The 12,500-nt window shown below is 45.9% G+C and overlaps 1 protein-coding gene across 5 annotated transcripts in view; it reads right to left on the minus strand.

Moving 5' to 3' along the window:
- dpp6a (dipeptidyl-peptidase 6a) overlaps positions 1-12,500 on the minus strand; it is a 196,014-nt gene that overhangs the window by 29,935 nt on the left and 153,579 nt on the right. For all 5 annotated transcript variants that reach the window (XM_076971239.1, XM_076971243.1, XM_076971242.1 and 2 more), the window contains 2 exons: positions 618-712; positions 47-121 (listed from right to left, as the gene is read on the minus strand). In XM_076971239.1, coding sequence (XP_076827354.1) covers positions 47-121; positions 618-712 — 170 coding nt within the window. The remainder of the gene's footprint in view (positions 1-46; positions 122-617; positions 713-12,500) is intronic.

The raw sequence follows: 12,500 nt of genomic DNA on the forward strand, positions 1-12,500 counted from the left end.
CACACACACACACACCCTATCACTCTGGCAGGAGTGGGACTCTCACCGGTTGCACATTGTAGGCCAGCAACACGTGCTTCATGTCTGGAGAAACCTCGTACCTGCTGGCCTTGTACATTTCCTGGAACGCAAAGCAGAAGAGAGGAGATGAGGTTAGGCGGCGTGCGCTGCAGCTCCATCACTCCTCCAACAGCTACCCATGACGGATGGCTCATGGCATCCACCCCTCTGGCAGCACATTCGTCTTTCTGACTCCGAACAAACATAATGTTGTGTGTCACTTCCTCCTTCCTCTTGGGTGGTGAGGAGGTGCGCTTCAGCGTGACGGAGCAGCAGCGGGTCGCTCTGCAGCCGATAACGAGCCTGTCACCACGTCCCACTAATGATGGATCATTTGGGCCGCGTTTATTAGGAAAGCTCTGCCAGCGTTTTTGATCTGTTTAACCAGCGAATTTGGAAAAGAGTCTGGAATATACGGCACTCTTGAGTTTTAGCGAGGGTAGGTAACTGTTTAAAGGAGGAAGTGGGAGTAAAAAACAAAAAGAGGAGAGAGAGAGAGAGAGAGAGAGAGAGAGAGAGAGAGAGAGAGAGAGAGAGAGAGAGAGAGAGAGACTCACAAACTTCCTGTTGGGCACCAGCACTGTGACCTCATTCATCTCCACATCAAATTTGACCACATCACCTTCACGAGAGCGATAGAGGAGCTCCTTACCTAGACAGGTGTAGATGGACAGAGAGGAAGAGGAGGGAGATAAGAGAGGGCAGGTGAACACATGCACACAGAGAGCAGATCAGTGAATGACGTGGGATGAGAGAGAGCCAAACTGACAGGTGCAGAGATCCAGTGAGCCAGAGCAAGACAGATCAAGAGATGAAAAGAAACTCAGTTATTACCTAAAAAAGTGTATATTCTATCCATCTTAAATGATACATGCATGACATGAACGATTCTCTATTACACTAAACCCTCACACATCCTCTGAGTCTCTCCCAGTATCCCTCCTACTGGGTCCTTTCCCAGTTATCCTCCCAGTGAGATCCCTCCAATAATCCTCCCAGTGAGATCCCTCCAATAATCCTCCCAGTGAGATCCCTCCCAATAATCCTCCTGGTGAGATCCCTCCCAATAATCCTCCCAGTGAGATCCCTCCAATAATCCTCCCAGTGAGATCCCTCCCAATAATCCTCCCAGTGAGATCCCTCCAATAATCCTCCCAGTGAGATCCCTCCCAATAATCCTCCCAGTGAGATCCCTCCCAATAATCCTCCCAGTGAGATCCCTCCAATAATCCTCCCAGTGAGATCCCTCCCAATAATCCTCCCAGTGAGATCCCTCCAATAATCCTACCAGTGAGATCCCTCCAATAATCCTCCAAGTGCGATCCCTCCAATAATCCTCCCAGTGAGATCCCTCCCAATAATCCTCCCAGTGAGATCCCTCCAATAATCCTCCCAGTGAGATCCCTCCAATAATCCTCCCAGTGAGATCCCTCCAATAATCCTCCCAGTGAGATCCCTCCAATAATCCTCCCAGTGAGATCCCTCCCAATAATCCTCCCAGTGAGATCCCTCCCAATAATCCTCCCACTGAGATCCCTCCCAATAATCCTCCCAGTGAGATCCCTCCAATAATCCTCCCACTGAGATCCCTCCCAATAATCCTCCCACTGAGATCCCTCCCAGCCACTGGTCTTTCTGCAGGAAGCACAATCCACAAAGCGACCAAGAAATGCTCAGAGGCGAACAACAGCTCCAGTGCTCATGGGTGGACTGTGAATTGGAGATATAGTTTTATCATATCTAACGCATAACTAATCACAGATAAGGAGAACTACAATTACCATCACAATGAAGTTAATGAGAAAAAGAAAAAACACAGGGAGCAATCAAAGCAGATAGCCTTGCACACATGGCAAATGCAATTACTATGAAGCTATTTCACAACGGACCAAAAATAAAAAAACAGGAACAGGAGATGAAACAGGAAAGTCTTCAGTAATGACATAGCAGCAGGTAACAATGCCTTAATCACGTTCACATCGATCCACTGTAACATCTCAGGTCAGCGACAGGTCAAGTTCAGTGACAGGTCATCTATGGGTTACATTTTTTTGACTGACCCTGGACTGGTGTGTCTACTACTGTCTATGTGTTCATACGAGCAGTTTGCTCCCTTCAACGCGATAGCCACGTCCCTCTGACCTACAGGCTGACCCTCTGACCTACAGCCATGACCCTCTGACCTACAGCCTGACTCTCTGACCTTCAGCCATAACCCTCTGACCTTCAGCCATGACCCTCTGACCTACAGCCATGACCCTCTGACCTACAGCCTGGCACATCCCAGTACAATCTCTGCCGTTACAAGACCACCTCATTACATGACCATCTCATTAAAAGGCCACCTCGTTACAAGACCACCTCAACATACTTTTGACTGCAACAAAAGGAAGTTGGACACATTGTAATAAAATATCTGCTTAAAAATTCTAATAATGACAAGCCTTAGCTCTTGGACTGGCTGCCTTCTTTTATCTAGCATTTTGCCTGGTCAACAACCACACCTGTGCAACCAGGTCAACCACCACCCCCTTACCTTGTACTACTACAGTGAACCACATGGGGGCACATGGTAGTCAGAACAGTTACTGACTACGCTGTAATTCTCCCCAACTCAAACGATCAAATGAGGATGAGGGGCACTAATGCAACAAGTTAAAGCAACCAAGCGCAGATGTAATTAAATTCTTCTGCCTAATCAAGTATTTTTCTCTCTCTATTGACTACTGATTTGTTTCATTGGCCTCTGGTCTAGAACCCTGTCCTGTTGACAGAAGCCCTCAGGACCAAGAAAACATGCCCTCCCTCCACTCCTGTGTGCTTTTCAAACAGTGCTTTCAATCTGTTTGTACTGGAGTATGTGTGTCTGTGTGTGAACAGTGTCTCTGTCTTCATATCTCCCACTGTCTCTCTATCCCTCTCTTTCAGTGTCTTGGAGAGAAGAATGAAGAGAGCAGAGAGTGGCCAGGGTGGGATGAGGATCACAGGCAGTGGCAATACAAAATGTGCTTGATAGTTTTTTAGAAACAAGTGCGTGAAGAGTCACAGCGCTAGTCTCAGAGGAACATTCTGGAAAACACCTCTTAACCCCAACCCCTTTAGACCCTTTATATCTGACCTGTGCTTGTCTATACCAACACACACACACACACACACACACACACACACACACACACACACACACACACACACACACACACACACACACACACACACACACACACACTTCTTCATAGTCCACCACCATGTTCATTCAGACGATGGTTTTCTTCTTCTGCAGCTCTTGATGACAACTTGACTGAAAGGGTGAAGGAGGGCGGGGTACAGTGCAGACCGAAGGCCAGAGAAGCCAATCAGAGCAGGGGTCAGGGGGCATGCAGCACCCCAGTAGCAAGTAGAGAGATACAAGAGTGATGTAAGGAGCACCACTAATCACTACCACTGACTACAGCACAGTTAAGCGTAAGTCAAGGACTGATGAGGTAATGATTAGTGAGTAGCACTAATCACTACCAGAAAGTGCTCTAGCCTGTCTGTCTCTCTGGTTATCTTTGCCCAGTCCCTTGGAGTTTCAGTCCTTCTCTCTGCTTGCTGTGTGTGACTCTCGAGACTACACTCAGTCAAATAAAGGAGCTACCGGTATTTTGTTAGACACAAACGAAGTGTCCTGGTTCTTCTCACTAAAGTTGCTACAGAATACATTTAAAGTGCAGTAATTGTCCAACTCCCAGTCACTCCCAAACACAGTGTTTGACTCTCTCACTACCTCACGTAGCCCTAAGCTCACATTATACCTCTCCATTAGGGGCTGCACTAACCTGGCAATAAGACATGTCCACTGGTCAGGGCCCTTGGCTTCTAACAGCTAGTCATGCATCATGTGACATCAGAAAAACCCTGAAATGAGGTGACGTTCATAATTCTTACTGATGCAGATCTTATGGTATCACAGTTCATATGGTATCACCGTTCTTATGGTATCACTCATAGTCAAATCGTCTGATTGAAGCTCTGCATTCACTTGTGATCTTTGATGTTTGTTTGCTTTGTTTAAATCCTGGATTTATGATCTATGATCATTTACATTTACAGCATTTAGTAGAAGCTCCTGTCCAACGCACCACACATGAATGTGATGTAAATGAAGGACTGTTCGTTATTGAAGTGATGTGTGTGCACTTGGGAAGGAGTTGCACAGGTGCATTCTGGATCAGGCACAAGCGTTTAGTGGCGTGTTATAGCATTCAGTCATGGGTAATGACACTGAACGTTTACTTTGGTGTTCATTTTATTTCTTGATGACAATTTAGTCAGCATATAAAACTCCCTACATCACACACTTAATACTAAATTCACTCCCTAACACATTCCTAGCTTAAACATTACTAAATACCCTCCAAACCTGTCTCACATACTACTGACTCAATATTAAAATTCACTACCTACATCACTCATGACCTTCATCACTGCCATTCACTCCATCTGCCCATAACTTATCTACTGATTACTCAGTACTAAATCTGCTACTTATTCAGTTCACAAAAGAACATTAGCATTTAACATATAGCATTTGGTTTGTGGCTTGTCACACTACGAGATGCCTGCAAATTGACCAAAAGTCCAAATGACACATGGTGCTGACAGTGAGACTATATGATCTTGTTTTTTCTGGTAATAAATGCACAATACTAGAAACTGACACTAATCTGCTTTCGTCTTCCTTGTGAGACCCTGAAAATGAATTCTCTCTGTTGCAGCAAAGCATTCTTCAAACCGTTTCTATAGTTCACTCCCATCAGACCGTTGTCTGACTGCCTTGGAGTGTGACACATTACACGTTCAAAGACCAAAGAATGAGACTCAAGACCAAAGGAAGCTTTCAAGATCTGCAATTGTCATGCAAGATAGCATAATCATCATGATAATTGTGCAGTATAGACCGGGTTAAGGCACCCAGCCCAAGGGACAGAAGCCCTTCAGAAGGCAGAATGAGTGGGACTTCATTAATTACCTTCCTGTTCTCTGAGGACTGTCAGAAATGTCACTGAGCTGTTTTGGACCCTCGTACCAAGCACATTTCCTGCGATTTAAATATTTTAAAAGAGATTTTCTTTGCTTTTCTCTACATATAAGCTGTGGAGTCATGCAATCAAATGTAAAGATAAGATGCTTTGAACTAGATTTTGTTTTTAAATGTCAAGCAGATAATTTTCCAAGGAACTCTAAAAGACCACACTCAGTAATAGCACTACTTTTATATATGTAAAAAAAAAAACCAACAAAGACGTATGATCTCTGTATAATTAGGTAATAGCTCCATGTCAAATTTTCCCTATATTCCCCACATCCACCTGGTCTCCGTGACGACATCTTTGCCGGACTCCACCTCCCCGACTCCTACGTCTTTGGTTAAGAGAAAGCCGCGTGGCCATCTACGCCCTGGGCAGAAAGATCCTGTAATGCAGTCCAAGTTCTCAGGACCCATCCTGCTCTTCTGCTGCTCAATGCTGAGCACCTCAAACCATAACCGGTCATCGGAGGGCATTGCGTGCTTGGACAAGTTCAAGCTATGGTAGGACATGATGGAGGACGCTTCCCCTCACACAGGTGGTCAGAGCTCTCCTTCATCTCTTGCATGACGGCGAGGCTGGACGAGCTGGTTCTGTTCTGAGCGGGAGGCCGGCAAAACCCTGACTGAGGGCAGCGTGGGCTCGGCGGCCTTTCAGATAGCAGCTCGGGGGATCTGGGGAAAGGCAGGAGGCTTTCATACAGCTCTATGGCCCGTTTGTCTTCCCGTCTGTTCCACCAGCCCGTCATTCAGCTTCACTCTGCTCTGACTGGACAGCCCCCCCCCCCCCCCCCCCCCCCCCACCCGTCTGTCTGCGTGAACGCTCACCTCCCCATCTCTGAAATAGACAATGGAAAAAAGGAGCTGTTTTGTAGCAAAAGCTATATAGACCTCTCTTTTCTCTCTCTCTCTCTCCCTCTCTCTCTCTCTCTTTCTCTCTCTCCCTCTAACACACACACACACACAAACACACAACAAATGCTCAAAGCCACACGTAGTGGCCTTCTGATTAAGTGGTTCTTTTGTGGCTTTGAAAGAAGCACTCACACTCAGCAAGCGCCATCAGAGCGGAGATTCTGTGAATGCTGCTTCGCTGGACTTTTGAAGCTGTTGTCTGCTGTTTACTTTGTATAACAGCAAGTGTCTTGTAGTATGAAGTGCACCTGTCCATGTTCTGAAATGTAGTCAATGATCAACAGCAAAACACCGCCAGGCCAGAAAGACCTAAAAGTCTGTGCTTTATGTTCCTAATACCGAGACAGCAGTTAGGTTATAGACACGGGTCATCCAGCAAGCAGATGCAACCTGAAGAGTCCCTGTGCTGAACAAACATGGATTCCCTGTGAGCTGTACATCGTCAACAGGCTTTGGCTATCCGGGTCACTGCATTGTCTGGGAGTAGCAAGCTAAAGTCACCTAGTATAAGACATGTCAGCACTAATCCCAGCTCCTCAACTCTCGATGAACTCATAAAACCACCCAGGCAAAAGATCTTCAAGATTACATCATACGCTCAGTTTCCCTTGCATAACTATCTTAGACGCCGTGGTGAGCTGGTCAGTAATGCATACTTAACAGGGACAGAAGCTGGCTGGTTTTGCAGTGCGATACCTGATTCGCTTTTCTAGTATCAGACAGTCAGACGGTCCACATTTGCACGTTATGTGACACAGAACATCCGTCACTACAGCCAAGCACTGCAGTCAGCTGGGAATCTGTACAACCACGCTGGCTGACAGAGCCAGCTGGATATAAACCTCCGGAGAAATGCGATACACTCCAGTGAAATATATGAGGCTAGTCTGGAAACACAGTATAAACAAGTGATTTGTTACAGAGACCCACCTGCATATGCCAGCCTTCTGTACTGCAAAGACCTATATTGAGCCGATAAACAATATATTGTGCAACCCAAGCCATGATCAGGCAACAAATAATTTTTTTTCCTCTGTTAGATTTACTGCCGACTTAATTGGTCTTGATAAAATAGATTTTTCTCCCCGGTAGTTTGCTCAGCTGGGTGTGTGTGTGTGTGTGTGTGTATGTGGGGTGGGGGGGTGGATGTGGATTGCATTGTGGTGTGTGTGTTATAAGTTAGTTTTGTCTGGGTTTCCTGAAGGACCACAGGTATAATTCTCTTCTATTACACAAGGGACTCACTCATCGAAAAAGACAGCGAAAAAGACAACAGCGCCCTCCACAGGTGGGCAACTGACTTCCTCATTTATAGTTATCAGCAACTGAAGTTGATGCTGAGACTCACACACACACACACACACACACACACACACGCACGCATGCACGCACGCACGCACGCACGCACGCACGCACAGACCACATTTAATTTCACAGAGAGCACAGGCACACCCCAACATAAGGACAGAAAATCCTGGATGTTTGACTAGGCTTTTCCCAAGAGAAGCCCCTCCCCCCGAGGTGAGATGAGACCAAGGAGGACACCGCAGTTTGCTCACAAACGGAGCTGTGCAGAGTGCCTGCTGTGAGAGAGCTCTAATAACATGCCACAGCACTGCGTAAGCCGATTTACAAGCTTCCTGGTTAGAGGAAGAAATCTGGCCGGGTTGATGTGCTCAGTCCCACTGGCTGCTCGGGGAAATGTGCAGACGTGTTCATGGGCTGCACAAAGCTCTCAGCTCCAAGTCAAACCAACTAACTGCAAATGTGCTTGTAGCACACACACACACACACACACACACACACACACACACACACACACACACACACACACACACACACACACACACACACACACACATACACACATATGCAAAAAAGGTCTTGCACACACCAACATGTCTACATTCATTTATGCAAGTATGAGTGCACACACACACATGCATGCATGTTCAAGAGCACACCCAGTCACCACACACACACACACACACTTTCCAGCACGGCCCATCATGAACACTCATTTCCTTTGCTGAGTCCTGCGAGGTTTCCCTGGTAATAAGCAGGTCCTCATTACAGGCTTGTCCTTCCCCTTAACCTCAGTGGGCTCACTACCTTCCTCCCAATCAGACAAGGCCACACACACGTCCCACTTCTGTAAAACTCACCCAAACTTTACCTCTTTTCAGCGGTGACTCCTGCCTGAGGTATGTCTGTATAAACATGGAGGCAGGTCTTTCTTTTGTCCTTTATGTGCCCATTAGGGGTCTCAGAAGAGATCTACGTAAACCTGCCTTGAGACAATGTCATCTGCAAGAGCGCTATACAAATAAAACTGGACCGAACCGAATTGAACTGAACTGAATGTAAACACAAGTGAACAAAGCCAATCAGAGACATTGTGAGCAAGGCAACTGTCCTTTCACTTCGTCCTGACCTGTACGTTAATCAGTGGAGTATATTGGCTGAATGCTTCTGTACAACCAGCTAAATGCTGCATGGACATTAATAGTGTGGGCAGGCTTGATCGTGAAGTTGTTTGTGAGGCTGTGTTGGGAATCCAGGTATGGCTGTGTTGGGAAAGCTGTGCTGGGCGTGTTAGTGAGGATGTACAGGGAAGGCTGTGTAGATTAATTTGTGCTGGACATATTGGTGAGTCTTAGTGAGGCCCTACTGGGCATGATTGTGAAGGGGTGACTGTGCTAATGGAGTGGATAGTAGAAATCAATTCACAATTCACACACACGCTGAGCAAACAGAACCAGACTGTTAGTCTGTGGCACACTCTCTGTCCACACTCTTGCCGGCAAACACACAATCTGTAGGAACATACTCACTGGCAAACACACTCTGTATATTCACCTTCACTTTTTTACACACTCTGTATGTACACCATCAGTTGCTTACAAACTCCACACACACAAACACACACACACACACACACACACACACACACACACGCATACACACTATACACTAGCATACAAACTCTACCCGCTAACTGCCACAGACCAGCTGTACTTTGATGTTGGTCAGACGGACTTTTGACACTAGGGGGCACCAAACTGCTGGAAGTTCCTGCATGCACCGGCGTCCATATCTAATCAGCATCATCAAGGTTAAAAAGCAATTATAGTGCCAACCATGCATCAGTTTGGTTAACGGCATTTCGTAAACTGTCATTTTACACGTTGGAAGCATCAGCGGGAGCTCTGTGAGCTTGAACCAGATGGTTCAGACCACAGCGGACGTTAGCGCCGTTTAATTTGTCGTGGCGAGCGGCATGAATAACGTCGATGGCTTATCAGTTTGGTTTAGAGTCTTAGCTGGAGAATCTGATCAACGGCCTTCACTAATGAGGCAATTATCTCAGACACAACCGCAAAGCGGCGGAAGGCTACAATATGACGATGAGAATCCATTAAGTCGCAGGCCGTATGATGGGGACAAACCAAAACTCACAAGCGAGGAGTTGGCTAGTTAAGGCCTCATTTCCAAAAAGAGAGCAATAATTTCTCTCTCTGTGCAGTTTATATCTTCTAGAGCATGGTCTTTAAATCCGTGTATACTGGTTAATAACCCACATTATTACAGAGATGTAAAGGATTTCAAAGAAATGTAGATGGAGGTAAAAGACAGAATGTCAGCAATGGATATCAAGGCGTCGTCTGTTTAGATAAATCATGTTTTTCTTATATATTTGGTCCCAATTATTTGCATCAACTGGCAGTGGCAGTATGACATTGACGGATGGGTTTGGCGTACTTCTGAGAGCAGAATGACATATTTCAGGCTAAACTGGTGTTTGGAAATTCAATTTCTACCTTGTCCTCGGATAGTAATTGCATGTGTTAGAGACAGACACCAAGCGATCCGGTGTTCTGTGGTTTTTTTCCAGTTAAACGGTTCTGACACACGAGCGAGGATCAAATAATCAGTCAATGATGGCTAGAGGAATTCTCTTCTCCCTGAAATAATATGGCATGGCAGGGTTGAGACCGCATGGGACTCCACGTGGATTTGGGCAAACAAGTCGCCCACAGAGCAAAGTAATCATATTAATGCAATGTCGCATCCTCCTTTGATAGACACTCGGGAGGGACTGAGTTATACCGAGTTATGGCCTTTGACACCATACAGAAGTAAACAAAGAAAAGATAAAGTACGAAGAGAAATGAACTGCGAAGAGTTTGGCCAGCCTCACTGAGGTTCATTCTCCAATGACGGATTTGTTTGCCTTTCAACGGAGCGACAGGATCAACAACGAGGCCCAAACGGTGGTGTGGAAAACGGTCAGAACATCAATCAGTGCGGGCCAACGCAATTTCCACCCAAATGACTCCACTTTGATGTCTGTAGGTGGTGAACTGCACTCTGTTATGGCAGGAGTCAAAGCCAGGCAGATGAACGAGGGACTCATGTACTTAATGGTTGTCTGTGAGTGCTGTGATCATCAACGTATCCGCACAACGGATCTAAAAAAATCTAATAGCAGCTATGAAACCTGCGATTGAGCCTATCAAAGATTGTAAGGGCACAGGGCGTAACCACTGTAAGCTTCGAGATGGCGCACTGACTGGCCACTGGGCTGCCGTTCAGAGATCATTTTGTGCTGGGTGGAGTTGGGTAGGGGGGCAGTTTATCGCTGGATCAGTCCTGTGAGAGGACAGGCTACAGCTTCCCCTGGGGAGCAAACTCACATCTGTGCTTTCTAAAGCTCAAGAACACACGAGTGAGTCCAATCAAACTGCTTGATTGATCTTTTGGCTGTCATACACCTCTAAGCCAGTCTTAGATCATTTGCCATTTGCCTGAATACAAGTTAGCTCAGATCATTTGCCTGGTTACGGGTTATATCACAGTGAGAGAGGCACATATCGATTCTGAACAAACCTGCTCACAGCTCCATTCCATTCAAGTACTGCATTTGGAAAGAAACAGGTTCATGTTGGATTCAGTGAGCAGGTTCATACTGGATTCACTGACAAAGTTTTTAAAACTCATGCAGAAATGAAGTAGAATTGTGTTCCTATTTTAATGTATTAAAATAGCAGTGTTTACTTTTCACTAGGTGACTAATATTTTCATCAGGGACAGTATAATTATCCACACATACATTATTAAAGGGTGAAAGGGTGTGTGTGTGTGTGTGTGTGTGTGTGTGTGTGTGTGTGTGTGTGTGTGTGTGTGTGTGTGTGTGTGTGTGTGACTGTGTTGAAATGGCCTTCGGTAAGAAAGTGCTTCTGTTTGCTTTTTGTTTTTCGCACCAGCAGTCTTGCCAGAGTTCCCAAACCCAAATCTCCTCAGGCTCCTCACCCACTTGCCCACGTTACTCACGAGGTAGCAGGGACACACACACACACACACACACACACACACACAGATTGCTGCTTGAAAGTTTGTGAACCACCCAAACATGGTCATCCATGTTATTAGCTTGTGGCTCCTCCTTTTGCAACCATTACTTCTATAACCACAGCGGAGCCTCTCACATCTGCTTTTGGGATTTTTTTGGGGGTGGAGTTCTCCTTGCAAAACTTCACCAGTTAAGAGGTTGGATGGACATCTGGTGTGTACCGCCCACTTCAGGGTCTTGCCACAGCATTTCTATGGGATTTAGGGCCGAACTTTGACTGGGTCAGTCCAGAGTGCAAATCTTCTTTCTTTTAAGCCATTCCTTGGTAGTTTTGTTGGAATGCTTTGGGTCGATGTCTTGTTGAATAATCCATTTCTGTCCCAGCTTCAACTCCCTGACTGATAGCTGGAGAATCTGGTCAAGGGTTTTGTTGAGGCCTGGGAATTGATGTTTCCTTGGATTATATGGAGTTGTCCAAGTCCGGAGGCAGAAAAGCAGGCCCAGACCATCACATCTCCACCACCATGCTTCACTGTTGGGAGGAGGTTCTTCTCTTTATATGCAGTGTTGACCTTTCTCCAAACATGGCACATGTTGATTGTGGCCAAATAATTCAATTTATTCTCATTTGTCCAGAGAATTGACTTCCAGGAAGCCTCTAGTTTGTCCAAGTGCTCTATGGCAAAGTTTACATTTTAAATGGCTTCCTTCTAGCAACTCTCCCATGAATGACATTATTGGTGGTAGACGCATGTACATTTATGCCAGATGCTGCCAGAGAGATCAGCAACTCTCCGGAGGTGATGAGTCGGCCAAATTTTTATTGTTCTGGTTCTGGTGTTCTAAGATTTGATGGCCGTCGACTTCTGGGCAGTTGATGTTGCGATGATGCTGAGTTCCATTCAACTGTAAATAATTTGTTTTACAGTGGATGGATGGAGCTGGAATCTTTTGGAGATGGTCTTGTAGCTTTCCCCCAAACTGACAGGCTGTCACCACCTTCTTCCTGATGTCCTCAAATGTCTCCTTTCCTCTCTGCAGTGTTAATTTGTGTGATTTAGGCCTTTGCACAACAGTGGCTTGGTTGGTTTCAAATCTATTCCC

This window comes from Brachyhypopomus gauderio, chromosome 13, assembly GCF_052324685.1.
Source record: "Brachyhypopomus gauderio isolate BG-103 chromosome 13, BGAUD_0.2, whole genome shotgun sequence".
In the NCBI taxonomy this organism is placed as follows: domain Eukaryota; kingdom Metazoa; phylum Chordata; class Actinopteri; order Gymnotiformes; family Hypopomidae; genus Brachyhypopomus; species Brachyhypopomus gauderio.